Source organism: Peromyscus californicus, unplaced genomic scaffold, assembly GCF_007827085.1.
Source record: "Peromyscus californicus insignis strain IS unplaced genomic scaffold, ASM782708v3 Scaffold_23__1_contigs__length_62951481, whole genome shotgun sequence".
Classification (NCBI taxonomy): Eukaryota; Metazoa; Chordata; class Mammalia; order Rodentia; family Cricetidae; genus Peromyscus; species Peromyscus californicus.
This window is the reverse complement of record NW_026294534.1, coordinates 59,621,321-59,649,034: the sequence shown is the minus strand read 5'-3', so window position 1 is coordinate 59,649,034 and position 27,714 is coordinate 59,621,321. Positions and strand designations below refer to the sequence as shown.

General features: G+C 52.1%; 1 protein-coding gene across 4 annotated transcripts; it reads right to left on the bottom strand.

Annotated features, from left to right (window-relative positions):
• Positions 1 to 722: 722 nt before the first annotated feature.
• On the bottom strand, positions 723 to 26,403 carry Tpm4 (tropomyosin 4). Of its 4 annotated transcripts, none has more exons than XM_052752459.1 (9): positions 26,275 to 26,403; positions 19,861 to 19,986; positions 15,296 to 15,429; positions 10,676 to 10,793; positions 9,651 to 9,721; positions 7,854 to 7,929; positions 7,305 to 7,367; positions 7,155 to 7,224; positions 723 to 2,179 (listed from the first exon to the last, which is right to left on the bottom strand). In XM_052752459.1, exons 1-9 carry the CDS (start codon positions 26,386 to 26,388, stop codon positions 2,097 to 2,099), a joined length of 855 nt encoding a protein of 284 aa, XP_052608419.1. In that variant the 5' UTR covers positions 26,389 to 26,403; the 3' UTR covers positions 723 to 2,096. The 4 variants fall into 4 exon arrangements, with proteins under 4 accessions (XP_052608419.1, XP_052608420.1, XP_052608418.1 ...); XM_052752460.1 differs by lacking the exon at positions 26,275 to 26,403 and adding an exon at positions 20,320 to 20,412; XM_052752458.1 differs by lacking the exon at positions 26,275 to 26,403 and having other exon boundaries at positions 19,861 to 20,244.
• Positions 26,404 to 27,714: the final 1,311 nt, after the last annotated feature.

Sequence of the window (27,714 nt, the reverse complement as noted above, 5' to 3'; positions counted from 1 at the left end):
AATGGTCTGTGTGCCTGCACATTCTAAAACACAGCTGGGATCTGTGGGAAAAGGCAATTGCTGCCAAGCCTGAAGATTCCAGAACCCAGATGGCGAAAGTAGAGAATCAGCTCCTCCAGGTTGTCCCCTAACCTCCATATACTCACCATTGTGTGCACTTAAATGCACAAGTGCACAAACAACAAACATTAAAAAGAAATCTACACATCTCAACCCTAAAGATATTTATACCATTCCTTCAAAGGCTCAGGAAACGCTGCAGAAGAGGGTGGAAACAATGTAAGAGCTGGAATGGAAAAGGGCTGGGAAATGACATCATCTGGGCAAGATATAGCCCTCAGAATCATAACTCTGAATTACTACCAAGTCCATACTAGGTCTGCACAAAAATGGGACAGTCAACAGCCAGGTGTTGATGGAGGAGGGGCCTGGGAGCCCCATCCCTCAGTGTGGAACTAGTTTGATAGACTCAGAAAAGGGGGGAATAGTTGTATACCCATTGATGATCCCACCAGGTTCCAGCAGAAAGTTACAAACCTACAATCACAGATAGCCTTGGTTTAACTAAATATATTGCAAAGCAAAACCAAAATGAGACCGGTAGGGATGGAGATGGGGTGTAAAGGAGCAGGAAGAAAATAAGGGGTGTGTGTGTAATAACCAAATGTATTCTATATATAACCACAAAATGGTCAAGGAACTGAAAAAAAAAAACCCATACACATTGTTTATGTAAAAATTTATTTGACCAAAATGTAGAAAAAGTGATATTATCACATATGATACAATTGCAAGAATCTAAAGAACAGAGTAGGTTTTATTCAACTGCAGTTTGCTAAAAGTTCACCTCCCTGGTAGTGTGATGCTTAATAAATAGGAGTGAGGGGCAGGGGTTCAGATAAGCTAGAAGCAGGGTGATTTTCAGTCGGAATTGTAAACTCGAGTTGTCCCCATGCTCCCAGGGAATGTGGAATGTTTCAGTCTGAGATGTTAACTGAGAAAGCAAAACTACAACAGAGCAAAAAAAAAAAAAAGTGCAGCCTACAGAATACTCCACATCCAGTTCAATCAGGAGTTTCTTGGTCTTTTACTAGTGTCATTCCCGAAGGAATTCAAGTCTTGGCAAAGACAAGCTTCCATTTGTTGTTCCCTGAACAATGGAGATGAAGTTTAACCACTTTCTTTTTCTATCACCTTGCTGCTGGAGAGACCTTTTGTTGCCCAGCATTTGTTATTAGAACAGTCTCCTCAATGTATTGATGGCTAACAGTCTTTTTGTTTGTTATCTGAGACAGGATCTCACCATGTAGCCCTGGCTGGCTTAAAACTCACTCTGTAGACCAGGCTGGCCCCAAACTCACAGAGATCCACCTGCCTCTGTCTCCCGAGTGCTGGGATTAAAGGTGTGCACCACTGTGCCTGGCTTTAGACCACAGCAGACCAGTCCTGGAATAAGACACTTGCTCCTCAGAGAACAATTTTGGAGTGAAAGGAAAATGTGCACGGAACAGCATCAAGGATCTGTCTGAAAATACACGGGCAATCACCCCACCATCCTCACTTGGAATGCTTAAAGGAAGTTTGTTCTGCACAGTGGAGTGTGGAGCCGGCTCGGCATGATCAGGCTTGACTTCCCATAGCAGCCCGTTTTTAATTTTTGCTCTAGGTGGAAAATTCCTACACTTTTTCTTGTGACAACCCCCAGCCTCCCATAACTTCCCCAACAGTGACCAGATACTATCAGATACTTGAGCCTGTGCTTGAAAGTGTGGGGCTGACTAATTCCCAGGAACCAAATGCCCTCAGCCTTAAGCAACTACACTCAGTGTGAAATTCCCTGCCTATTTTAGGAATAAATGCAATTTAAGAACAAGACTAGCTGAAGAAGCTGGTGCCATTTGAAAGGAAAAGGAAAGAAACGTAAGTGGTGCTCAAAGCTTGTCTGATACAAAATATTTGGTCATGAATTCAATATCTGCTTGGCATTTCCAGCAAGGTGGAGACACAGTAACAAGAGGAACTTCTTATAAGAGAGGAAGACATGGCACACTCTCTGGAGTCGAGTTGGTGTTGGAACAGGACTCTTCTGGTTTGGGTTATATACAGTTAAGTTCGTTTAGTGTCTGATCCAGTGTCTGATGTAAGCCCACATTCTCTTCTTTGGCCTGGGCAAGTTTTTCTGTTGAGGATTAAGACAGGAAGGAAAAATGAATTAATAAGCATCTTTGTTAAAGGAAGGAAAAGGGGGTCACCTCGAATTGTCAGTGAAAGTCACAGCTAAGAAAGTACTTTGTGCTCTAATCACACAGAATACCATGGAGTAATAGGGATCAAGGACTAAACAAGATAAAATACGGAATATTAGGCTGGGCGTGATAATGCATTATTTGAATCCTAGCACTCAGGAGGCAGGTAGATCTTAGTTTGAGACTAGCCTGATCTACACAGTAAGTTCCAGGCTAGCCAGAACTGTGTAGTTAGATCCTGTCTCAAAAACAAAAACAAACAACAAATACGTCTAGAAACAGCCTGGCTTTGTGATGTATACCTGACACTCCAGCACATGTGACCTCGTCTCACCACCACCCCCAACCCAAAGAAAACTCCTGGGTTGGTAGGATTCCCCATCAAGAAAAGAAAAGGCACTTGTTGCCAGGCCCGATCATCAAGGTTTTACTTATTTACTTATTTGAGATAGGGTTTCTCCTGAGACAGGGTTTTTCTATGTAGCCCTAGCTGTCCTGGAACTCACTCTGTAGACCAGGCTGGCCTTGAACTCACAGAGATCCACTTGCTGGGTTTAAAGGTGTGCACCTCCCCTTCCATAATCAGTTTTATCTCTGGGACTCACATAATGGAAGGAAGAGAAGCGACTCCTACAACCTGTTTTCTGACTTCCACACATGTACTGTGGCACATGAGCACCTCCCCCACAAACATATAAACTACAAATAAAAATTTAACATCCCAAATGTTTCATGAGATGAAAACTCAGTTGATCAACTGCCCTGTATTTTCCTTTGCTAAACCCAGCAATCCTTGAGCCAGAGCACTTGGACTGAAGCCCTGAGTTGTACCATCAGAGTAAGTCATTTAACCTTTCCAGGCCATCTGTGAAATGTAGAGAATACGGCCGGGCGGTGGTGGCGCACGCCTTTAATCCCAGCACTCGGGAGGCAGAGCCAGGCGGATCTCTGTGAGTTCGAGGCCAGCCTGGGCTACCAAGTGAGTTCCAGGAAAGGCGCAAAGCTACACAGAGAAACCCTGTCTCGAAAAACCAAAAAAAAAAAAAAAAAAAAAAAAAAAAAAATGTAGAGAATAACACCAGTGCGTGTAATATAGGCCTTAGGAGAACTAACTGGGACATGCTTCAGAACTCAGGAGGTGCTATACACATAAAAGATTTTGGTCCTAGATACAGGTGACTTGTTAGGAAAATAGAAAATCCTATAACCCATTTTTCTTTGGAGTGTCTGGAGATGACTGTTGTAATCCCAGGCATACAATGTTCACTGTCTGTATGCCTCTGGCACTGGAGTCAGATGCCAGGTAAATGACACAGGACCGAAACCTAAGTCAGACCGCAGGCAAACTACTCAATATCTGAGCTGGCTAAATAAATTTTAAAAAAGACAGGGGTGGCTTGTGAGATGGCCAAGGTTCCTGCTGCCAACCCTCAAGACCTATGTTCCATCCCCAGGACCCACATGGCAGGAGAGACTTGATCCCTTCTGTGTGCTCGCTCCCTTCAACCCCAAACAAACAAACAAATAAATAAATACAATAATTTGTAAAAGCGCTGCATGACCAAGCACGAGAGAAAACTGGTTTGTGTGAATGATGGCCGATAAGGATCAGGCCAGGAGTCATTAAAATACTGGAAGAAAGTAAAAGACTTCCTAAACTGTGATAGGATCAACCTGGAAATTTTCAGAAAGAAAAACACCTCAGACTGCAGCCTCTCTATAGCCACAGAAGCTTTTATGTGACAAACTACTGTGACTGGCCCACCCAGACTGGGTGAAGACTTGTTAACTGGATGCTCTTGGGAGCCAGCTGCTCTGTGTTCTTAGACAACTCCTGGTAATCCAGACTGCACCTCTGTTCAACATTGCACAGCTCAGTAATGAAGGTGGGATATAACCCAGGTCTTCTACTGTCAATCCTGGTCCCCCATTCCAGCATGTGTTGTTAATTAGGTCTGAGATGAAAGAGGCCCCCGTACCCCACTCCCAAAGTGCTCCCTATCCTTGAGACCCGCAACACCGTTCAGACAGACAACAGGAAGGAGCTGAGCTCTATGGCACCAGTCTGTAGAAGCTCTTGTAGGGCTCTAGAATGATTAGACAGACAGGAAGGGATGGTTATTTCAAAGGGTGGAGGCTATTCATGTCTGGAAAAGTGTCAGGGAAATACAGAGCAAACAACAAAAGCACGGTCTGTAATCTATCCCAGGGCCTATGCAAGACAAGGTATATAGGGCACGGTTTAAAAAATGCCCACCCCACCCCCCAAACAGGGTTTCTGTGTAGCCCTGGCTGTCCTAGAAGTTGTTCTGTAGACCAGGCTGGTCTCAAACTCAGAGATCTATCTGCCTGTTTCTCCCTCCTGAGTGCTGGGATTAAAGGTATGTACCACCAACACCCTGCTTACAAAATGGGTTAATGTAAATGGCACACAGGAACCGGGAGGCTGGTGGTGGAGAGGTTAGAGTTGGCAAAATGAATCTTTCCAAGGTCGGTCAGAGGTCAACCTTGGCTGCTCTTCCTCAGAAGTCACCTATCTTTTGTGTGTGTGTGTGTATCTGTGTGTAGGTGCCTGCAGAGGTCAGAAGAGGGTGCTATGTCCCCTGGAGCTGGGTTACATGTAGCTGTGAACTACTTGATCTGGATGCTGGGAAATGTACTTGGGTCCTTCGAAAGAGCAAGTGGTCTTAACCATGTCTCCAGCCTCCTTACCTTGCTTTTTTGAGACATGGTCTGTCACTGCCAGAAACTCACTCAGTAGGCTAGACGAGATGGCCAGCAAGCCCCAGGGATCTTATTTCCCCTCTCCCCATTGCTGACTCTACAAGCCCAAGTCACATCCTAGCCTTTTTACTTTAGTTACCGGGACTGAATTCAGGTCCTCATGCTTGAAAAGCAAGCACTGTAACTGACCAAACAAACGTACATGTTTTAGGGGTGATAGGAGGTATTGGTGGTGATGAGATCTGGGTGCATCTCTGTCGCAATCTTCAGTCATGTTAAGCATGAACTTTCAGTGCCTGCACTTCCCCTGGTTATCCCAAGTACTATGGAAATGTTCTCACCTTAGATAATGTTGGAACTCGGGAAAACCCCGCTTTATTGCTTGTCTCCCCCCGCCCACACTTCTGTGTATGTACACATATGTGCGCACCCCTTGTGCACGTGCAGAGTACAGAGGCTCTATCACTCAACCCAGACAGGGTTTCATACCAAACCTGGAGCTAGGCAGGCAGCCAGGGAGCCCCGGTGATCCTGTCTCCACCACTTTCCACCCCTGAGTGCTGGAGTTATATTATCGTGGGACTATGTCCAGTTTTTATGTGGGAGCTGGGGATTTGAACTTGGATCTTTCTGCTTGCTCAGCAAGCACTCTTACGGAGTCATCTTCCTCCCCCAACCTCTCTTCGGGAGGGTATGTGTGAGACAGGATCTGGCTATGTTACTCAGACTTCAAATTCAAATCCTCATGTCAGCCTCCAAATGCCCAGTACCTTTGTTTCTTTGTCAATACATCAGGTTCACCTTCCTTCTACTGCTAATGGGTGTTATATCCCTTGTGTGGCTCCCTCTCCCCAGGGACAGGGCATTGGTTGACTGTTCCCTAGACAGTGGAGATGTGGGGACTCGGGTCTTCAGCCTCAGTGTAACAGACAGAACAAGAGTTGAATTGCAACCACTTGAATTCATAGCCCAAACCCCAATCAAGGGTAGCCTCCTTTTATTTGCTGACTCATCAGACACTCTATTAAGAAACAATGACTAGGTTCCCACTCCGATTAGCTACTGCTGTGTTTCAGGACTCCCGCCAGATTGGTTTTTGGAATTATTTTCAGAAAAGGACCACGTGGGCATCATTTTTCTTTGGGTAAAGAGAGCCTCTACCTCTCATCCTAGCCATTGTCAAAGGCACCAATTCCAGCTCAAAGATGAGGTGGCAAGGACAAGATGGAGATGGCCTGTTGTCATTCCAGTCAGAGTCTGACACATGGAAAAAGGCCAGGAGGTGGGTCCCTGGATTGCCGAGGCACCAGAGGCAGGAGGCCACCGGGAGATGGCTAAGATCCAAGGTGCCCTCAGAGAGAGGTTTGGTCATTGAGGGCTCGTTCAGATTCTTCATGATAGCTATTTCCTTGAGCTGTCTACATGGTGGTGTCCCCAGGGAGGGAGTCGAAGAGAGAAGACAGAGGGTTGAGATGAACAGTGTAGACAAACAGGAGAAAGTGAGAAAACAGAGTGTGACTAAGACAAAGTTGAGCCCCATGTCAAACAAACAGCTATGGAGTGACTACGGAGAAGTCTCAGGTTCTGGACTGGAGTAGCCTAGATGAACTCTTAAAATAATGGTGAGCTAGGCCTGGGAGCACACGCCTTTAATCCCAGCACTTGGGAGGCAGAGGCAAGGCCAGCCTGGTCTACACTGTAAGACCCTGTTTTAAGATAACTAACTCCCACTGCCATCACCACTGGGCCAAGATGACTCCTGATGATCGAATGACGTTGTCCTGCATAGGTCACCCTAGGGAACGGAGCATTTTCCCTTATATGGATAAGGGATATGAAGAATGGGTTTCATTCCCCTTCCTGGATGAGACAGCCTGCAGGATCCCAACTGGAATTTCCGTGCTCTATCTTGAAGAATAATAAAGTCACTTCAAGAAATGCTGAGTTGTGTGTGGCCCCAGGGAACTGAGGCCCTGTAGGCCCCTTTTTCCTTTTCTTCACACTAAGATAAATAAGCCTGGCCTCTGGGAGAGAGGCCAGCAAGAACCAGAGGCATTTAAAAAATGCAAGGCATCTTATGAGAATTCTGAAGACCTCACTGTGGAAACAAAGGTCAGCTCTGTCCCTCCACAGACCCCCTCACCCAACTTTTCATGTGTCACTTAGGGAGGTGGAGATTCCTACCTTCCAGGTCATCGATTGTCTTCTCCAGTTTGGAAACTGTCCTCTCTGCAAACTCAGCTCGGGTCTCAGCCTAGGGGAGAAGAGAGTCACTACCCTGTTTCAGATCAGCCCCTCAAAAAGCAGGACATGGCTGGGTGTAGCCACACTCACCTCCTTCAGCTTGTCAGACAGAAGCTTAATTTCTTCTTCATATTTATCCTCCTTTTCAGAATACTGTGGGAGAAACGAAAAGGCAGTTCTTATAAAGGGGGGAAGGAGCCTGGAGAGATGGCTCAGAGGTTAAGAGCTCTTGAAGCTTTTACAGAGGCTCACGATCACTTGTAACTTCGGTGCCAGGGAACCTGACTCCCTGGAGTGCAGGCACACATGGCAGGCAAAAACACTTATGCACATTAAATAAATAAATACTCTCAAAAAGGAAGAAAGAGCTGGGTGGTGACTCAGCAGGGGAGCACTGCCTGGCAGTGAGGACCCCAGCATCCACATAAAGGCTGTGTGGTTGTGGCAGCCCATCGGCGGAGATGGGATCCCTGGAGCAAGCTGGCTAGCTAGACTAGCCAAAGAGATGAGCTTCAGGTGAGAAACCCTGCCTTGGCAAGGCTCCCACTAACAAAAGTCTGCCTGCTGACACCCTGGCATATGCCTGGCCACCTAGACTGAAGAACAGGACAAAACGCAGCAAGCTCCCCTCCACCTGACCTTTTCAGAAGCAGCCTCCAGTGACTTGAGGTTGTTAGTGACATTCTTGAGCTCCTCTTCCAGGTCGCCACACTTTCTGCACCAAGACAAAAGATGTGTGTTTTCTCTTACATTACAGCAGGCAATTCCCTTCCAAGAAGCCTCCGTTCCCCAGGGAATGCTGGGAGCTTAGCAAACCCTCTCCTGCCAGGTACAGGCAGAGGCAGGGCAGGAGGGCACTTGGAGGGTTTGTAAAGCAAACTGGGCATCTGCCAGGGATGAGGCAATAGGGACTTGTGAAATCTGTGACTGGCTGGGCTTTCTCAGGAAGGAGTGCAAAGGAGATGAGGGCGGGAGGTGGGAGATAGCATTCAGAGTTCATACCGGACACTCCAGGAAGCAAGCCTAGAATGCACCTGTGAAACCAGGGTGCTCCCAGTCCTACAGGGCTCTCTGTGGAGCTGGATCCCTGGTCCAAGGCCAAGGGGAGAGGTGTTTTGTTTGTTGGGACCTGTGGGATTCTAGCTGAGCTACTCCAATTGGAATGAGTCAGGCACCAATACCAGTATCAGAAGCAAAGCCCTGAAACGTGGGGCACCTGCCATCTACAGACAGCATTCTGAAGATCACATGGCCTGGCTGGGTGTGTGAAGTTAAGGAAGGAAAGTCCAAGTTCCAGGCCAGCCTGGCTATAAAGTGAAACCTTGTCTCAAAAATAAAAACAGCTAGCCGGGCGATGGTGGTGCAGGCCTTTAATCCCAGCACTCGGCAGGCAGAGGCAGGCGGATCTTTGTGAGTTTGAGGCCAGCCTGGTCTACAGAACGAGATCCAGGAAAGGCGCAAAGCTATACAGAGAAATCCTGTCTTGAAAAAACAAAAACAAACAAACAAACAAAAACAATTAAAAATAAATAAATAAATAAAATAAAAACAGCCAATAAGGAACGCTGAGAAAGAGGGGAGGGGATGTAAGAGCCAGAGGATGGGCAGGAGAGCTAGGAAACGCTGTCTTCTGTACAGGGTCACTGCAAACTCACAGTGGCAGTGGCCACCCACACAAGACCTGCACAGGAGGGCCTGACAACATTCCGTCATGGAAGAGGTGTGGGCTCAGGAGGCCCACCCTCCCAAGTGCTATCAGCAGTCAATGGCCTCTGGGGGAGGAGGAGCTACATTTCCATGCTCATCCATATATATATGTCTAATAACTATAGCAGGTCACACACAAGAAGAAATGGAAGTTAGGAGGGGGCACACTGAGAAAAGGGTCAGTGGGAGAGGGATAGAAGAGGGTGTAGGGGGTGTGATATAAACAAAGTAAAATGTGTGTGTATACATACATAAATAAAATTGTGAGGAACAAAAATTTAAAAGCTCAGTGTGGTTGCATGCCTGTCATCCCAGCAGTCTAGAGTCAGAGGCAGGAGGATCAGGCATTCCAGGCAACAAGAGACCCTGAATCAAACAAACAAAAACCAAAACAAACGAACAAAAAACCCCAGAAATCAAAGCAAAGCACAGTAGCCTCGGCTGGGAGGGGGAAATCTGGGCCCTCTATGCTGTCCTGGGGTCTCAACCCAATTTCCCAGTTTCTTGATGGGAAAAGGGCCCAGCAAAGCTTTCCTTGGTAGTAAGAACCATCAGTAACCATGTTCTCTCAGCTGATAAGCAAAAAAGGAGGGATGAGCCCTGAACCCTGGATGCCCAAGTCCTTGAGCAGAGGCCCCAGCTGCAGGCAATTCCCAGCACAGCCCACTCTCCCTCCTCCCTCCTCCACCTGGAGCCGGATGAGCAGCTCAGCCCCGTTCTGCCACTTACAGTTCGGACACCTCCGCACGCTCCTCTGCTCTCTCCAGCTCACCCTCCAGGATGACCAACTTACGCGCCACCTACAAAGACAGAAGGGCTAGCTGAGACCCATCCCCACTATCAGGTCCTTGCAGATGTTGGTCCCTTGAAATCTAAGAGCTCTGGAGCCTGCAAGGGATGGAAACATCTCAGGTCTCCGAAGTGAGGCAGACAAGGGGAAGGTAGAGCTGAGTCACTGACTGGAGGGAGAAGGACCAGAGCCCAGTGTGGTGGTGACACTGCCGTTCCTGTTAGGGAGGTCCAGTTTCAAAAACACAAAACCCGGCATGACGGCTTGCAATCCCAACATCTGGGGGCAGCGGCAAAAGAATCTGGAATTAAAGGTCACCCCTGGCTATATAAAGGGAGTTGGAGGCCAGCCTGAGATTCCTTAGACCCTTTCTCTAAAACCAAAATTCAGCCACGTAGAGTGTGGTTCATGCCTATAATCACTTTGGAGTTGGAGGCAGGAGGATTAGGACTTCAGAGGCCATCCTTACATTCTTCTCTGTATGGGGAGAACAGCCTGGATTGCAGAAGAACCTTTCTCAGAAAAAAAAAAAGGCAAGATAGCCAGGCATAGTGGTTCACACCTATAATTCCAGCACTTGGGAAGCTGAGGCAGTGGACACAGAATCAAGAGTTCATGGCTAGCCCGGGCAGCCTGGGCAAGTGTGTAAGCCTATGTCCACGAAGATAAAAAAGTGGCAGCAGAGCCTGACTGGCAGGCATGACCACAGTATCTGCCAACCGGTCTCACATCCAGCTTAAAGGACGAGAGGAGGGAGCTGATCAGTTGGTCTCCAGCAACTTAAACAAGTGGCCACAGGACTTTTTTTGGCACCCATCAAGATAGCTTCCCAGCCAAGTGGCTGTGCCTGGAAACACAGATGTTCCCGCAGAGGCAATCGTCCTGAGTGTGGGCTTCCCCTGCGCTCCTATCGGCAGTACCATTTCCTCCCACTTCCTGCGGCCATCCCGCCGGCCCCACTCACCTCCTCGTACTTGCGGTCGGCCTCCTCGGCGATGTGCTTGGCCTCTTTGAGCTGCATCTCCTGGATCTCCATCTTCTCCTCGTCTTTCATGGCTCGGTTCTCTATCACCTTCATGCCTCTGCAAACGGGGCGGGGTGTGAGAGCCAGGTCCTCAAATGCCTCCACCCGGGACCCAGGCAAGGACGAAGACCTGCTGTCAACTTCCATATTCATTTCACCGAGAAGCCCTCTGGCGCTGGGCACTGAAGCCAGGTCCGCTGCAAGAGCAGCAGGTGCTCTTAACTGCAGAGCCAGCTCTCCAGCCTGTGGTATCTTTTTGAGACAGGTCTCTCACTGAACCTGGAGCTTGCTGCTCTCTACAGACTGGCTGCCATGGAACCCCAGGCCATGGCCAAAGGCCTTCCGTCCTTGCCTCTCCAGTGCCGGGATTAGACACACACACCCATATCAGCTTTTATGTGGGGGTGGGTACACTAAGTCAGGTTCTCAGGCTTGTGCAGCAAGCCCTCAACCACGGACAATCTCCCCAGACTCACTTTTACTTTTTTGGGACAGGGTCTCATATACCCCACGCTGACCTCAAACTCACTGTGCAGTGAAGGACAGCTTTGAATTCCTGATCCCCCTGCCTCGACCTCCTTGGTGTTGAGGTGACGGGCTTGCATCACCACACTTGGCTTATGTGGTGTTGAGGACTGAGCCCAGCTTTGTGGATGCCAGGTAAGAATTCTTATCAACTGAGCTCCAATCCTACCTCCCAACACCCCTTTCATCAGGTCTTAGAAGACAGGGTTTTGCTACCTAGCCCAGGCTACACCCGCCTCAGCCTTTGGGAGCACTGTAATGACAGACATGCATCACCACCATGTCTGGTGGACCTCTAGCTTTCAAAATCACACCAGGGAGGGGGTCTACTCTCCCCACTTCATAGACAAAAGAAACTGAGGCAGAGAAAGGCTCGAGGTTATGGAGCTGCTAGGCAGCAGAACTGGGCCCACTCCTCAGGGTGCACCCATGTTTGTTTCCTCTCCATGAGACAGGCCTGAGCATCAGCAGTCAGTATGGAGTGTGCAGCCACACCTGCGGGAATGTGGAGGAGCAGGTGTAGTGGGAACCGAGGGGAGAGCCACAGAAGGCTTTCTAGAGCCCTTATCTACATGAGGCTTAGCTAAGCGTAAGACGAGAACTGGAGGAGCCTGGCAGGTGAGTGGCCTGTGTCTGTCATCTCAGCACTTGGGAGACTGAGACAGGCCTTTGAGTTGCAGGCAAGCCTGGCTCTACAGCAGGATCTTGTTTCAATAAAACAAAAGTTAAAAAAAAAAAAAGGCAAACAATGAAGCCAGAGTTTTACTGTGTGTGGTGGTGCATGCCTTTAGTCCCAGCTCTCAAGAGGCGGAAGCAAGGGGATCTCTGAGTTCCAGGCCAGTCAGAGCTATACAGGGAGACTTTGTGTTAAAATTATAAAAAGAGAAACAAAGAAACAACCTCCAAACCAATCAACTAACCAGCCAAAACCAAACACCCCCCGGAGTCACAGGAGTGAAAGAACAAGTCCATGCCCAGGATGGGCGCGATGTTTATGCTGGGGGAAAGGGAATTACTGGAAGCTTCCAAAACCAGGGCTGAATGGAAATAAAACGAAGAAGCTGCTGTGCAAAGACCACAGGGAAGGAAGGCACAACCCGGGCAGCCAAACTGCTCAAAATAAACTAGTTTTCAAAGGTGTGCTCCACCATACCTGGCTTTCAAGATAAACTTTTTTTTTTTTTTTGGACATGCAGGGGCTAGAACTCAGTGCAGTGTGAATGCTAAGCATGAGTCCTACCACTAAGGCCCACCCGCAACCTTTGTGCACAGCCACAGCACAAACGGGAGATTCCTTATGCAACAGGCCACCATTAAAAGGAGGGCACACTAGATACGCCGGAAATGACCCCCTGTCCCTGGGTAGAAGGGATAGAGAATGCATATGGACTTCCTGTTTGGACTTGGATCCCACCTTTAAGATATCTCATTACGCACATGCAAAAATCCCCAAATCTAGAAACAACCAAACTCCTAAGTACTTTCTGTCCCAAGCATTTCAGATAAAGGACACCCAGGTCAGAAAGAATGATGTCCGAGGGCAGCCAGAACAACTCAGCTGCCTCAGCAGAGCTGGCTCTCGCCGAGCTGCGTGGAACAGAGGCGGTCATGGGGATCCGCGATGGCTGTGGGTCAAATGCTGTCCCACAAGCCTGAGACCTGCTCCTGCTCCCCAGCACCACATAAAAACCTCTGCTGGGGAGGTGGGGACAGCATTCCTGGGGCTCCTGTCCACTGAGACCCTGTCTCAAAAAACAAGGTGGAGATAGCGCAGTGGGAACAGCGCTTGTCACCACCAGTCTGACGAAGGGGAGCACCCACTCCTACGAGATGTTCTGACCTCCACATACGTGCTGTGGCACACACAAATGAAATACAATCAATGGGGGGGGGGGGGGCTGGGTGTGGTGGGGCACCGGGCACCCTTTTTGATTCCGGCACTGGGGAGGCAGAGGAATGTGGATCTCTGTGGAGTTCTAGACCAGCCTGGTCTACACAGGAAGTCCCCGGACAGTCAGGACCCTGTTTCAGACACACATACACACATTATTAAAACTGTGGCGTATGACAAAACACCTGATTTATTTATTATTATAATTCTACATTTATTTGTGTGTGAGCGCATGCGCCCCAGCAAGTGTGAAAGTTGTAAAACACCTGCAGGGGTTGGTTCTCCTTCCAGTGTGGGTCCCGGGCACCAACTGAGCTCAGGCTGTCACACTTGGCAGCAAGTGCTTTTACCCACTGAGCCATCTCACTGGTGTTGTTTTTGGTTTTTAATATTCATTTTATTTTTAACTGTGTGTGTGTGTGTGTGTGTGTGTGTGTGTGTGTGTGTGTGTGTGTGTGCAGGTACGCGTACACAGAAATCAGAGGTACTATGTTCCCTGGAGTTCATGTTATAGGCAGTTGTGAGCTGCCCAATATGAGCACTGTGTGTGTTCAGGGTGTGCATCTGTGCATTGGACAACTTGCGGGAGGTTGGTTCTCTCTTTCCACCATGTGAGACCCAGGAGTGAATTTAGGTCATGAGACTTGGCAGCAAGTGCCTCTATCCACTAGACCACCTCGACAGCCCAAGTGGACTAGCGCGGAGTATAGAGCCCGGGCCTCTCACAAGGTTAGGCAGGCGCTCACCACTGAGCAGCACCCCAGATCCTAGCTGGTGTCTAGTGTCTGCTTCATGTTCACAGCAGCACAATCTGCACTCAGGTCTTTGGGAGGAGCCTTCAGTGCTGGGCAGGCCACCCTGTCCATGGCTCCTGTAACCATGCAGTCTGACCTCCAAGCTGAGATACATCAGTCACTCACTCCAGAGGATGGTGGGACAGAGCTCCCTGTGGAAGCCTTTTGGCACAGACACTACCAGAGCAGCACAATCAGCTGTGCACACAGTGATGGCTGGTTATGCACTGTCCCCAAAATACAGCTGTGTCATCCGGAAGCCTAAAGCTTGTCACAGCAATGGGAACCGCCATTCAGGCATATGGCAGAGATCTGCACCCCCGATCCTGGGATGAAAGTGTGCACTGCTACGCTGCCCATCCACCTTTACTTCCTCTTTTCTCCACATCATCTAGAAACTGTTTTCTCTAGAACGGGGACCAAAGGCACCCTGGCTTCCCCGGAAAGCAGCAGCACACTGACGCCCCAGCCCCACACCTGCTCATTTCTGCTTTTCTCCGCCTGCTGGAATGTGTTCTCCTAAGCCATCATCAAAACAAAACAACAACCAACACCCAAGCTGGGCACATGGGGGACCGTCTGTCACCCCAGCATTCAGGTAGATGAGGCAGGAAGGTTGCCAGGAGTTGAGGCCAGCCTGAGCTACATGGGTAGACCCTGCCTCAAACAAAATACAACAGAAAAGGGAATTAAAAACAACAACAACAAGCCGGGCGGTGGTGGCGTACGCCTTTAATCCCAGCACTCGGGAGGCAGAGCCAGGAGGATCTCTGTGAGTTCGAGGCCAGCCTGGTCTACCAAGTGAGTTCCAGGAAAGGCGCAAAGCTACACAGAGAAACCCTGTCTCGAAAAACCAAAAAAAAAAAAAAAAAAAAAAAAAAATCCCAACAAAATAAACCCCCCAAATCACCACACAGTGTGGTGTTTACAGGGCTGTCACACATCTGTAAAACCCCACTGGCTTTCCCTTCAGCTCTGAGGTCACCAGCACCATTTCAAATCCAAAATTTATGTGTAATATGGAGGCCAGAGGTGGATGTCAGGTGTCCTGTTTATCACTCTGTCTTTTTCCCTTGAGACAGGGTCTCTCACTGAACCTGGAGGTAGGCTGGCAGCCAACGGGCACCAGTGTCCTCCTGTGTAAACACAACAGGCTTTTCACATGGGTGTTGAGGATTTAAGCACTTATATACTGAGTCATCAGCCCTCATACACACCTTTTTAAAAGTCAGGAAGGGCCTCCTGGAGCCCAGGCTGGCCTGGGACTCCCGATCCTCCTCAGTGTTGGGCCCACAGGGGTGCGCCAGCACACCTGGCTCCATCCCGTCTCCCCAGGTCGGAGCATCCTACCTCTCGCTCTCATCTGCCGCCTTCTCTGCCTCCTCCAGCCTCTGCAGGGCTGTGGCCAGTCGCTCCTGAGCGCGGTCCAGCTCTTCCTCCACCAGCTGGATGCGGCGGTTGAGAGCAGCCACATCTCCTTCAGCCTGGGAAGTCAGAGGCGCAGCCATGAGAAGTGGCATGCTGGCGAGCAGCAGCCCCCACCACCCTGCCTCAGTGACCCGGATGCCCTGCCACAGCCCACCCAGGGGCCCAGGCTCAACAGAATTCACTCTCATCTGACTTTAAATTTGATTTTTAAAAATTATTGATCTGTGAGACAAGGCCTCGAGAATTGACCAGGCTGGTCTCCAACTCAGAGAATCCTCCTGCTTCAGTCTCCCAGGTGCTGACACTATTGGCAAGTCACAGCACCCAGCCTCTCTGGAGAACGTAACATTTCAGTCTCCTGAAAACTTTGAAGAATTCACTCTGTGACTGATGGCCAACCAAGTCAGCAGAGGAGAGACCCCACCTGCATAACTATCACGTGCTGAACAAGAATCTAAGTGCAACAGGAAAAACAAAAAACAAAAAACAAGCCGGGGCGGCTCCCTTGGAAGGCAGAGGCAGGCAGATCTCTGTGAGTTCCAGACCAGCCAGAGATACACAATGAGACCCTGTCTCCAAAAAAAGGAAGAAAGAAAAGTTAGGCCTGGTGCTACATGCCCAACTCTCTGAGTAGTGCTATTAGCTTTCTGGTGTTTTTGCTGTTTGTGGTTGCTCTTGTCGTAGTTGGAGAGGGACCTGGGGCCTTGTGCACACACATTCACAAGCACACTGCCCTGGAGCTGCACTCCAGCACCGTTAGCAGGCTTTCCAGGGGCCCTTTCACACACAGCATGCAGAAGAGCAGGAGCTCTGGGGTCAAGTGGCAGCTTGTGTCACTCTCTGTACCTGGATCTCTCAGACTGAACTTCACAGGACTAAGGGTTATGACCAAAGGCTGTGGCATGGCTCACCCCAAACACGGGGAAAGACTGTGGGGCAGGGTGGGAGCGCTTACTGCTACGCTTTGTCATTATTTTTCTGAATTACACTCATTCGGAGTGTGTGTGTGTGTGTGTGTGTAAGAGGGGACCTGTGTGGCTGTCAGAGGACAACTTTCGGGAGTTGGTTCTTCCACTCCACCATGTCCTGGGATTCAAACTCAAGGTAGTATAGCTGTTGGCAAGCACCTTTAACAACTGAGCCATCTTCCTGGCCCTGGCTTCACACAAAGTCCATCAGTGCACTGGTTTTGTTCAGTGACTTGGGGCTGGTAAGTCCCTTCTCACTCTGTCCCTCAGAAGCTTGGAGGCCAGGCCAGTCACCTAGAGATGGCCACCCTCAAGAAGGAGCACAGAAAGTTGGTCACTTAAGATTCAATTAGCAGGGCATGGACACATGCCTGAGATCCCAGCTCCAAGCGAATGAAGCTGCAGGATAAATCATTTCAGGCTAGCTGATTACTATACAGCAAGTTCCTCTGCCAAAATACCAGAAGGAGGAGGAGCCGGGGAGCTGGGGAGGGAGCTGGCGCAGTAGGTAACAGTTATCGTTGCACAGCATAAAGACCTGAGCTTAAATTCCATCACACACATTTTAAAAATGCATGCGTGGGTGCATGGGATTCAGCTGAAGGAGACACAGGAAGTCAGGCTATCAGCTTCCTTTCAGGGATAACTACTACAAGGGGGCAGTTATAAAAATCAGGGAGAGTCTGGGTCCTCCCGGCCCCAGCTTCCAGAGCAGGGAAAGTAACAGAGCAAGGCCAGGCTGCCTGTCAACACACAGACAAAAAAAAGTTTGTGACCTGTGACCCCCCATCTCCCAACATCAACGTGTGCCTGTGTGTCTCAGGTTTCTCCTCCCACTATGTGGGTCCTGGGGATTGAACTCAGGTCATCAGCCTTGGTGGCAAGAACCTTTACCCAGAGGAACCATCTCGGTGCCCACGGGTGCCTCCTTTTAAGTCTTGAACCTCAATACCTCTCGCATTCCAACAGCTAGGGCAGGGTTGGTTCCCGCCCAGTTCAGTTTCTAGTATATTTAGCAAAAGTATGCAACTAGGACTACTATCTAATTTGTTAACTTTTGTCATTTTCCAAAAAGAACCTTGGACCCATCTGCAGTCAATAGTTTTTTCAGCCATGGTCTCATGTAGTCCAGGCTGGCCTTAACTACATAGGGTGGCCTTGAACTTCTGATTTCCCTGCCTCAACCTCTCAAGTGCTGAGACTGTCTCATCCAGTTCACCCAGTCCTGGAGATGGACCTGGGCTTTGTGCAGGCCAAGCAAGCTCTGCACCACTCAGGGACGGCCTCAGCCTCTAGAGCAGCTGGAGGCTACAGAGGTGCAAGGCCACACTCCAAGGCCACACCCAGGGAGTAATCAACTTTCACAGTCACACTGAGTTTCTTGATTCAGTTGTCTCAAAGAAAAGAAAAAGAAATTAGATTGATGAAGCACATTCTGAATCTTGGCACATTTTCAACTGCTTAAAATCGAAAGAGCTTTCGTTCATAAGCGTGCATTAACGGCAGTGCATGCGGGCACGCGCGTGCCACACACACACACTCACACTCTTTCTCTCCCTCTCCCCGCCCCCCAGGCTAGTCATCCTGAGTTCCGCCTCTTCCTGCAATCAAAGCCTTCCACGGGCTACAAAGGGTTTCCCTTATAAGGTAAAAGAGGCTCTCTAGATACTTGTGGCCAAGGAACAGGAAGACGTCGGTTAATCACACAAAAATCTAAATGAAACCAGCTGTTGGGACACAGGCCCAGAAGTCTGCCACAGCCCCCGCCCCCCATTTCTGGTCTGGGTGCTTCTGGCCTGGAATCAACTTGAGACGTCTTTCCACAGGGAAGAGAAGCACACTTTGTCACACGAAGTTTTAAAGAAGCCCCAAGTTTTGCAAAAAAGCATCCCCCGCACCCCACCCCCAGGCCGCCAAATTCCTGGCTTGGCTGGAGACTCGGGGCCATTTTGGAGCTGTCTAGGGTGGGACTGGAGTGTGAAAGGCCAGAACAGCTACTGTGTGGAGCTTCCACCCGGTTCTGAGGCTTCCTCCAGCCAAAGAGGCCCTGGAGGGATTCAAGGTTTCCACTCAGGCCAGGCTGTCGCCCAGACCGCCTTGGGAGGAGTCCAGGCGGTGCCTGCGCAGCCAACTCCACCTGGCCGGGCAGTTTCTGGGGTCCCCGCCCTGAGTCCCTACACTCTGGCTTCCAGGGGCCCTGGACGTCCCCCCAACACCCCTCCCTTGTCTGAGAGGCTCTTGAGCCAGCAAACGCGGCTCTAGTACCCAGGCTGGGGTCTCTCAGAGCCGCGGAAGCGTCTGGAATGCCTCTCTCTAGTCTGGTCTGGCCTCCTCTTTTAAGAAGACTTTTGGGGAGAGAAACGCGAATCGAGTAGTTTGTGGGTGTCAGAGCTGGGTTAGAACCCAGATCCGCCTCCGGCCCCGGGCTTGACCCAGGGATGAAGAGGAGGAGGTGCGGAGGCCGCTTCCTCTTTCGGAGCTATTCATGCACCCGGGTCCCCGGACTCCCCGCGAAGGCGCATAGAGTGGGCGCTCCGACCTTGGCGGGTGGAGAGGCCCCTAGCGGGTATTCCCAAGGGCTCGGGGCGACAAGGTGTGTGTGTGTGGGGGGGGGGGGGGGTGCGGCAGGCCTGCGCCCTGATACTCCTGCCTCCCACCCCGCCCTCAGCCGACACGTCGCGGCCGCACCCCAGGGACGCGCCGGGAAAGTTCGGGCGCGAAGGAGCGAGAGCGCGCGCCGCCCCCGCCCCCACCGCGGTCCGGCCGCAGACAATGGGAGCGCGGGGTTCGCCCGGCCGCCCCGGAGAGCCCCACGCGGGACTGCTCCGCGCCCCCTCCCCCCCATTTCCCGCCCGGTCGGCGTACGGCGCCCGCTCTGGGGTCCGGGGGTGCGGATGACCCAGGCGGAGGACTGAAAGAGGGAAAGGGAGAGAGAGGGAGAGAGAGAGGGAGAGAGGGAGGGAGGGAGGGAGGGAGGGAGAGAGAGCTGGAAGCGCACGGAGCCGGGAAGAAAGGAGGGCGCGCGGGCCCGGGAGCGCGCGGGGCTGCAGCGCCGGACGAAAGCGGGGGTCGCGGGGGGCTCGGGACGGCGGAGGCCCGGGTCGCTCACTTTCTCGCGCCGCTCGCGCTCGCCGTCCAGCTCGCGCTGCAGGCCCTGCGCGCGGTCCTCCGCGTCGTCCGCCTGCTGCTGCAGGGCCTGGATCTTGCGCTTCACCGCCTCCAGCGAGTTGAGGCCGGCCATGGCGCGCTCGCTCCGCTGGGCTCCGGCGACAGCTGGGCGGCCGCGCCCGGGCCCGCGAGCCTTGGCCACGCCGGGGCCGCCCCCGCCTCTCCCCGCCCCCCGGCCGCTGCCTTCGGGCCGATGAGGTCACCCCGGCCGGCCCGCGACGTCAGCACCGGGCGGGGGGGGGGGGGCCGGGCTGACGTCGGCACCGCTGGCCGCCGCTGCCCTGAGGGCTCCTCGTCCTCCCGCGCGGCCCGCCCCGCCTTGCCCGAGCCGGCGCCCGCAGCCGCGCTTACATCGGAGGCTTTCTTCTCCGCCAGCTCTAGCTTCTCCTGCGCGTCCTTCAGGTCCTCCGAGTGCCTGTCCAGCTCGTCCTCGGTGCCCTTCAGTTTCTTCTGGAGGTGCGTCAGCTCCTCTTCTACCTGGGGACACAGAGGAGAACGAGTCAGCCTAAGGGTGTGGGTCCCAGCTCTCTGGGCCTCAGTTTCCTTATCTGTAAAGTATGGACGTGGTGGTGCACGCCTGTCGCCCAGCGTTTGGGAGGCTGAGGCAGGGGGATCCGGAGTTTGAGGCCCTGCCAAGAAACATAAAGCCTTTATGAGCTGGTGAAGTGGCTCAGCGGGGAAAGGAGCTGGCGGCCAAGCCTGACACCACCAGGAGTCCATCCACAGAACCCACTGCCACAAGCCGACCTCACACACGCGCCCCCCACATTAATGTAGAAAGTAAAAGGTATATAGAGATAGGTCTCTTACAGAGGGCACAGGTTTGATTCCCAGCTCCTGTTCCAGGGGATCCAACACCCTCCTCTGGCCTCCATGACACCGTTGCATGCAGGCAAAACGTCCATACACATAAAATAAAAATAAATCATACACACATTGCAGAGTGTGCACTACTGAATTCTTAGTTAGACTCACCAGCGTCCCCACTCTCTTGAGGAAGTCAGAGCCTCACTACAAATTCGATTTTGCATTCCCATTTTCGGAATTCGGCTTTCAGGGGATCGTTTAAACAAAGTGGAGCCTCTGGGTCGCTCACCGAATTTTACAGTCAGAGAGACGAAGTTTCTGGTCATGTGCAGGCCCGTCTCCCGGCGGGCCGAGAACCTTCTGTGGCTCCCCATTGCTCGGGAGAACCCTGAACCTGTTTCGGTGCCTGGCTTTGAGGGCTCTGCTGGAAGAGACTCACCCCGCAGAGACTGATTCCCATCAAAACTCAAGTTCTCTCTCCTCCAATTTTTGCACATTTGCTCTCACTCTGTCTTAATTAACACGTCCCTTAACCTTCTCCAGATCCTACTCCTGTTAGTCCTGAGGGTCTGTCTCCGACTTCCCGTTCTCTCTCACAGTCACCCAGCTCTTCAGAGTCGGCTCAGGAAGCCACCCACCCAGCCTCCTTGACACCTCCTAGCTGCCAGGGCCACTCCTGTGTCTGCTCCAGTGGATCGACTGGTGCAGCCTACTGCGTCACCCCAAATGCTGTCTGTGGCCCCAAGCAGGCAGCACTCACTGTCCTGACTCCCTCAGCAGGAATCACAGAGGGTGGTGCCTTTCCCTTGGTTGCCCAGCGCAGGACTGGAACCCAGTTCTCAAGGTAAACTTGTTGGGGACAGAATGCTCACACCAAGGCTGATCACTGTGGACAGTAAATGTTAACTACGATGATAACTAGCTGAACATGAGAGCGTGTGTGTGTGTGTGTGTGTGTGTGTGTGTGTGTGTGTGTGTGTGTGTGTGACAGAGACAGAGAGAGAGACAGAGACAGAGAGAGAGCCCGCCAAGCAGCCAAGAGAATATTAAATGCTGTCTACCTTTTTTTCTTTTTTTTTTTGGTTTTTCAAGACAGGATTTTACTCTGTAGCCCTGTCTGTACTGGGACTCACTTCGTAGACCAGGCTGGCCTTGAATTCACAAAGATGCTGCCTCCTGAGTGCTGGGACTAAAGGCCTGCACCACCGTGCCTGGCTGCCGTCCACTCTCTTTAATTTTTATTTTTGGAGACAGGGTCTCACTGTGTGGGTCAGGCTGGCCCCGAGCTCTCAGAGATCTGCTGCCTCTGTGTCCTGACACTGGGGTTCATGCTCTGTTCTCTTCTCTCCCAGAGGCAGTGAGTTGGAAGAGGGGCCACCTGGGAGGTCCTGAGGCACTCCTCGGTGGGTAGGAATAAAGCCCACCCTGGGGGGCAGGAGGCAGGCCTGACACAGGGGCTCAGCTGAAGTCACCCACGAGTCCCAGACGAGGCACAGCAGAATGCAGGCCCAGCTGGCTTGTGTGACATCCCAAGGCCACCCTGACACAGTCCCAGTCTGCCACTATGATGGATTTGACTGGGCCATCCCATCGTCCCTAGCACTTGACCTCTGCGCAGAAAGCCTGAAGTCTGGCTCCCAGCCCCAGGCTTTTCTGACCTTAGTTTCCCCATCTGCAGAATGGAAACCTTTGTCTGGTGGACTCTGAACACTCTAGGGCAGGAAGCTGTCTTTGACTAAGAGAGTGAGTCATTTTCCTTAAAGACACCTCCCAGAGCAGGGCTGGCCCTCACCCGCCTGTCTTCCTTCTGGACCTGTGGAGTGGAGGATTTATTGAGCACCTACTGTATGCCAAGCATGGGTACTCTCAGTGTGAAACAGATTTGACCCCACTGGACTCAGAGGCTAAAGAGAGAGTTTTAGGGGTTTTTGTATGCTTTAAAAAGAGGTGTGTGTGTGTGTGTGTGTGTGTGTGTGTGTGTGTGTGTGTGTGTGTGTTCACATGAGGGCAGGTGCCTGCAGTTGTAAGTTGTCTGACCCAGGTGCTGGCTTCTGAATTCAGGTCCTCTGTAAGAGCGGCCAGTGCTGTTAACCACATACCAGCCGCTCCAGCCCGTTTGTGTTTTGAAGGAGGGTCTCGTGTAGCCCAGGGTATCCTCCAGCAGCCAGGGATGAGCTTGAATTCCTGACCCTTCCGCCTTCACCTCCAGGATGCTGGGGTGACAGGCATGCATCCCCTCACCTGACTGGGTGCCCGACTGAGTTCCTGATGTTTTGGGAGACAGTAGACTGTTGGAAACGTAGACAGATTTACAGGCTCCCTGAAGCCTCATGTTACAGCAAACTGAGTCCCCGAAAGGGGAAGGGACTCCAGGCTCACACAAGTAGAACTTGGACGTCAGTGCTGGTTTGACTTCAAGGCTCTGCTGTGGACACCTTCCGCTGTCAGCCCACCTATCCCCAATGTCCTCAGCCTCCTCCCTCTGGCATCCTGAGGCTGGGGATGTCACTGAGGGCCAGGTTTGCAGCTGAAGTCACCATGGGGCCCCAGCAGCAGAACACAGCAGGAAGTGATCTTTGGTATGTGTATGGTATATATGTGCGTACGGATGTGTGTGGATGTGTGTGCTTGTGTGCTTGCCTATGTGGAAGACAGGTTAACATCATGCATCTGCTTCTGTCACTCTCCACTCTATGTTTTTTGAGGTGGGGGTCTCTCAATGGAACTGGAGTCCACTAGTTCGGTTAGCCTCACAGGGCAGGGAGCCCCGATCCCCAGTGCTGGGGTTACAGGTGTGCCCTGCTGTGCTGGACTTTTACATGGGATCTGGGATCCAAACTCAGGTCCTCATGCTGTGTGGCCAGCACTACCCACTCTGGCATCTCCCCAGCCCCCAGGGGTTCGTTGGCTGGATCGGTGACATACTCCAAAGCCTCCAGCGGCAGGAGGTGGGTATGAAAAGTAAACAGATCCCACAGGAACTGGGTCGTTTTCCTTTTGTCCAAACTTCATGCACAAAGTGTGTGGGTGTGCAGCCTTTCCTGGCCAGCCACTGTGCTTTGGGCCTCAGTTTCCCTTCCAGTAAAGTGGTCATAGGATACACAGTTTAGTGAGGTGGAGGCAGGATGTGGGGTCAAAGGGCAGCGGTAACGGATGTTGCTGCCCTGAGCTGGGAGTGGGCAGGAAACAGCCAGGCCAGTTTTCCATCCTACATCCACACTGGGCAGGCACAGCCAGGAACCGGATCTGGCTGGAGGTCCCTGGGGGCACAGGGGCAGGAGTTGGTTCAGATGGGTTCTGACTGGCTCCCTCTGTCCTCCCACAGTGTTAGGCCTTCTTGGGAAGGGGAGTCCATGGTGGTATCCATACCCACCCCGCAGCCTCTATCATCAGGCAGGACTCAACCTTCTGACCCAGCATCCCAAGATTTCACTAAGGGCTCAGAGACAGTGGCCTGCAGCCAGGTACAGTGGTGGGCACCTGGCAGGAGGATCACTGTGGGTTTCAGGCCAGTCTGTGCTACCTCGTTGGATCACGTGTCTAACCATACCAGGGAGATGACGCAGTGAATAAAGGTGCCCAAGCCAAGCCTGAGAACCTGAGTTCAGTCCCAGGACCAGGTGGAAGGAAAGAACCAAGTCCTAAAAGTTGTCCTCAGAGCTTCACACGTGTGCCCCTCCGCCAAACACAAAACAGACAAATCAAATGAGACCTGGATTTGAACCCAAGTCACTCCTAGCAGGTTGCTTGAGAAAAAGACTTGGAAAATATAGAAGGAAAAAAAAAACCTGGGCTGGGGAGATGGCTCAGTGGGTAAGAACACTTACAGCACATGATGATCTGAGTTCAAATCCCCAGCACCCATATCCATATAACACACACACACACACACACACACACACACACACACACACACACACATACACACACACACACCTGCCTCATATGGAGGAACACTGGCTCTTACCAGCTGCCAGGCTAGCTCCAGGGCCAGTGAGAGACCCTGCCTCAAGGGGAGAAGGCAGAAGGTGCTACATCGGACATAGGCGTCTCCCTCTGCCATCTGGGACAGACATATGTACCCCCCCACACACACACACACAGACAAATACAGCGAGAAGCAGGACAAATTGTCACTATTTTGGTCACAGAGCTGGCTGGGGACTATGACACTCTTCTCTTTTGAGCACTAGGTTCCCTTGGGAGATTCTCTAGACCAACCCGTCACAGTGAGTGAGAAGTGGAGCCACAGACTCACTTTTCTCTTTCCCAATCCAAGCGCTTCACGATGAGGGCTTTGAGGGTTGGGTGAAGCACAGTGTTCACACACCACACAGATACGGCCAGGCAGTCTAGACTAGGACAGGGCTACTGTGTTTGCTAGGGAGGGGCTCCAGGGAAGGAGGAGGGGTGGAGTCAGCCTACACAGATGTGCCACACAGGCTCTCCGGGCAGTCCTGGGACAGTGGGGGGTGGGGAGGCCCAAAGGGGAAGTCAGGCGGGGCAGGATATAACCCCACATTTATTGAGTGCTTACTCCGAGCCAGGCACTGGGCCAAGGGTTTCACCTGCACAGTCACCCATGAGCCTCCGTGTGAGCTGGGGAGGTGGCTCTGTGACTTCCCCACCTTACAGGGAGGTCACAAAGGCACAGAGAACTGGAGGTGCTTGTCCCTGGGCACACAGTGACGAAGTCTTCTGTCTAAACCAACTAATCCGGGGCCTGCGCAGGGACGCGAGTTTGGTGTCACCATCCTGGGGGACCCCTGGGCTTATCTGAGGCTGCAGATGCTGCTGTGGTGGGGTACGCACTGAGGGCAGAGTGGGATGGTGCCAGAGTGAGGAACAGGGTTGCCTTCCTCCCTCCCACTGGGGCTCTGGACACAACATTGAAACAAGTGAATTTGCTCTGCCAGAGTCACTGCAGTGAGTGCTGAGCCTGGTCAGTGTCCACTGCCCCCACCCCCATGCCAGCTCTCCAGGGCATCCCCACGCCAAGGCCTCCTGGGCATCCGCTCCCAGAGTACTCAAGGCTCCTCTTCCCGGAACCCAGACTCCTCCTGGCCACTCTGTAGCAGGTTACAGGTCACCTCCCTCCACACACAGCCACTCTTTTTAGGATGCTGTTACAAATGGGGACACACCGACACACTTAACCTAGACACGCAGGCACTCACACAGGACAATGGCCATCCTGGTAACACCTCATGGATGCAAGTCCAGACACTACAGCCCCAATAAGATATGATCATCCCGCGGCTGTGACGGAAGCACACAGACAGACAGACAGACAGACGTCTTATCTTCCTTACCCCGGATCCTGTATGATGTTCACACACCACACAGATGTGAGCACACACGCTGGAGGTAGGCACAGGGAGAGGAGCCTCCACACACAGCCGCCGTGACTCACACCCTGACTGCCAGGTCTGCTTCCTTCTCACTTTCTCAGACTCCCGGTGAGCATGCTACAGCGAGTGTTGAGTGTCGCTCTGCTCTGGCACCCAGGGGCTCTGGAGACCACAGCCTAGCAAGTGCCACTGCCACTTCTGCTGTGTGAGAGCTCGACCTGGCTGCTGTCCACAGCCTCCTAGGAAGAGCAGGGCTCCCCTCGGCTTTTCTTTGTTAGAAAACCACACATCCCAGTGTCGTGGTGCAAGCGTGGAGGTCAGCGGGCCGCTGGCTGGAGGTGTTTCCCTTCTCCCACCATGTGGACCCCAGGGACTGAAGGCAGGTCTTCTGTCTTGGATGCAGGCCCCTTTACCACTGAGCCATCTCCCCAGCTGGTACCCTTGCCTATTCTAATACAGGGCATTAGCCCCACCCTCCCGGCAGTGTCCAGGCCCCAGAGTTCCTGGGATGCTCACCCTCAGGCCCAGCCTGAGACAGCAGAAGGAGTCAGCACAGAGAGGATGCTCGGCAGCCCGGAAGCAGCCCAGCGTGGCACAAGGCTCTTACTTGCTTGCACTTGTCCTCAGCTGTTTTCTTGTCCGCCTCGGCCTGTTCGGCACGGTCGATGGCGTTCTCCTTATCCAGCTTCAGCATCTGCATCTTCTTCTTGATGGCCTCCATGGCTTCTGCGGGGTGTGGGCACGGGACTGTGTGAGCAGCCCAGGGTGGAGGACCAGGCCTTATAGACCGTGCGTGCCCGCCCCCCTGCGGGCGAGTCTTGGAGGAGGCCCAAGTCTGCTGCCTGCCGGGCCAGCCGCCACTCGCTCGCAGGCTCGCGCTCGGGAGGACTTGGCCAGCTCACCTGCCCGAAGACCTTGCCTTATTTGGGTCTAGGCTTTTCTTAAAGAAAAAAAAAAAAAAGCCAGATCCGGTTCCATCTATAACCTGGCGACACAGGTATGGGACCCACGTGAGACTGCGGGCAACAGGCGGGTCTCCTGAGATTCCTGTGGGCAGGCCTGGGGCAGGGTTACACCTCAGTTTCCCTGGCTCCAGGGAGGAATGAAGGTTTGTGAGTGGGCCCAGAGTCTTCGCCTCAGATGTGGAGAGATGCTTGTCTGCATCCCTGTCCCGTCGAGTGCTGCCTGTGGGTCTCAGGGCCAGGTGTCTTCATTAGGTGTCCCCTGCTCACACCTGGCATGGTCTCTCCTCTCTTCTGCTCCTGTCATCTCTCCCCCTGTCTCTTATTCTATAACTCTCTGTCTCTTTCCCATCTTTCTTTCTGTCTCTCTTACATCCCTGTCTCTTCTGTCACTGTGGTTTCTCTCACATGCAGCTCACCAAACTGAGAAGCCTGGCCCATCTGCTGCCTGCGGTTATCTCCTGCAAGCTTGCAGCTGTACGCAGGCCCGGGATTCTTAGACCCCATGCTCTGTCTTCCTCGTTCAGAACCTGCTGTAGCTCCCTAGTACCCACAGAAACAGCAAATGGCCTTAGACTCCCGCACCCCCCCCCACCCTTGCCAGTGCCCCTGGAAAGCCAGCCAGACCCTGGACTTCCAGTCCAGCAGCAAGACCTTCTTGGTCTGGGATCTAGGCCTAGCCTAGACCTCCCCCTAGGTCCTTTCTCTACCCCTTCTCTAATTTGATCTGTGTTCTCACCATGCAGACTCAGTTTCCATTTGTGACAGAAGCAGACCGGATTAAATGTATCTTCAGAGTGTCAATGAAAAAAAAAAAAAAACTCGGGGACAGATCACAAAGGCTCCTGAATCAAGGAGCCTAACAGGTAGACACTTTCACTTTGTTTGAGACAGGATCTTCCAATGTAGCCCAGGCTAGCTTGGAACTTACGAATCTCTCATCTCAGTCTAGGAGAGTACTGGGGTCACAGGCCTTTACCACAGCACTGGGCTACACCCCATCATAGTTTTTGCAGTACTGTGTGTGAAACTCAGAGTCTCACCCCAAGCTCAGTGTTTCTCTGCCCACTCATAACCTCACTGGG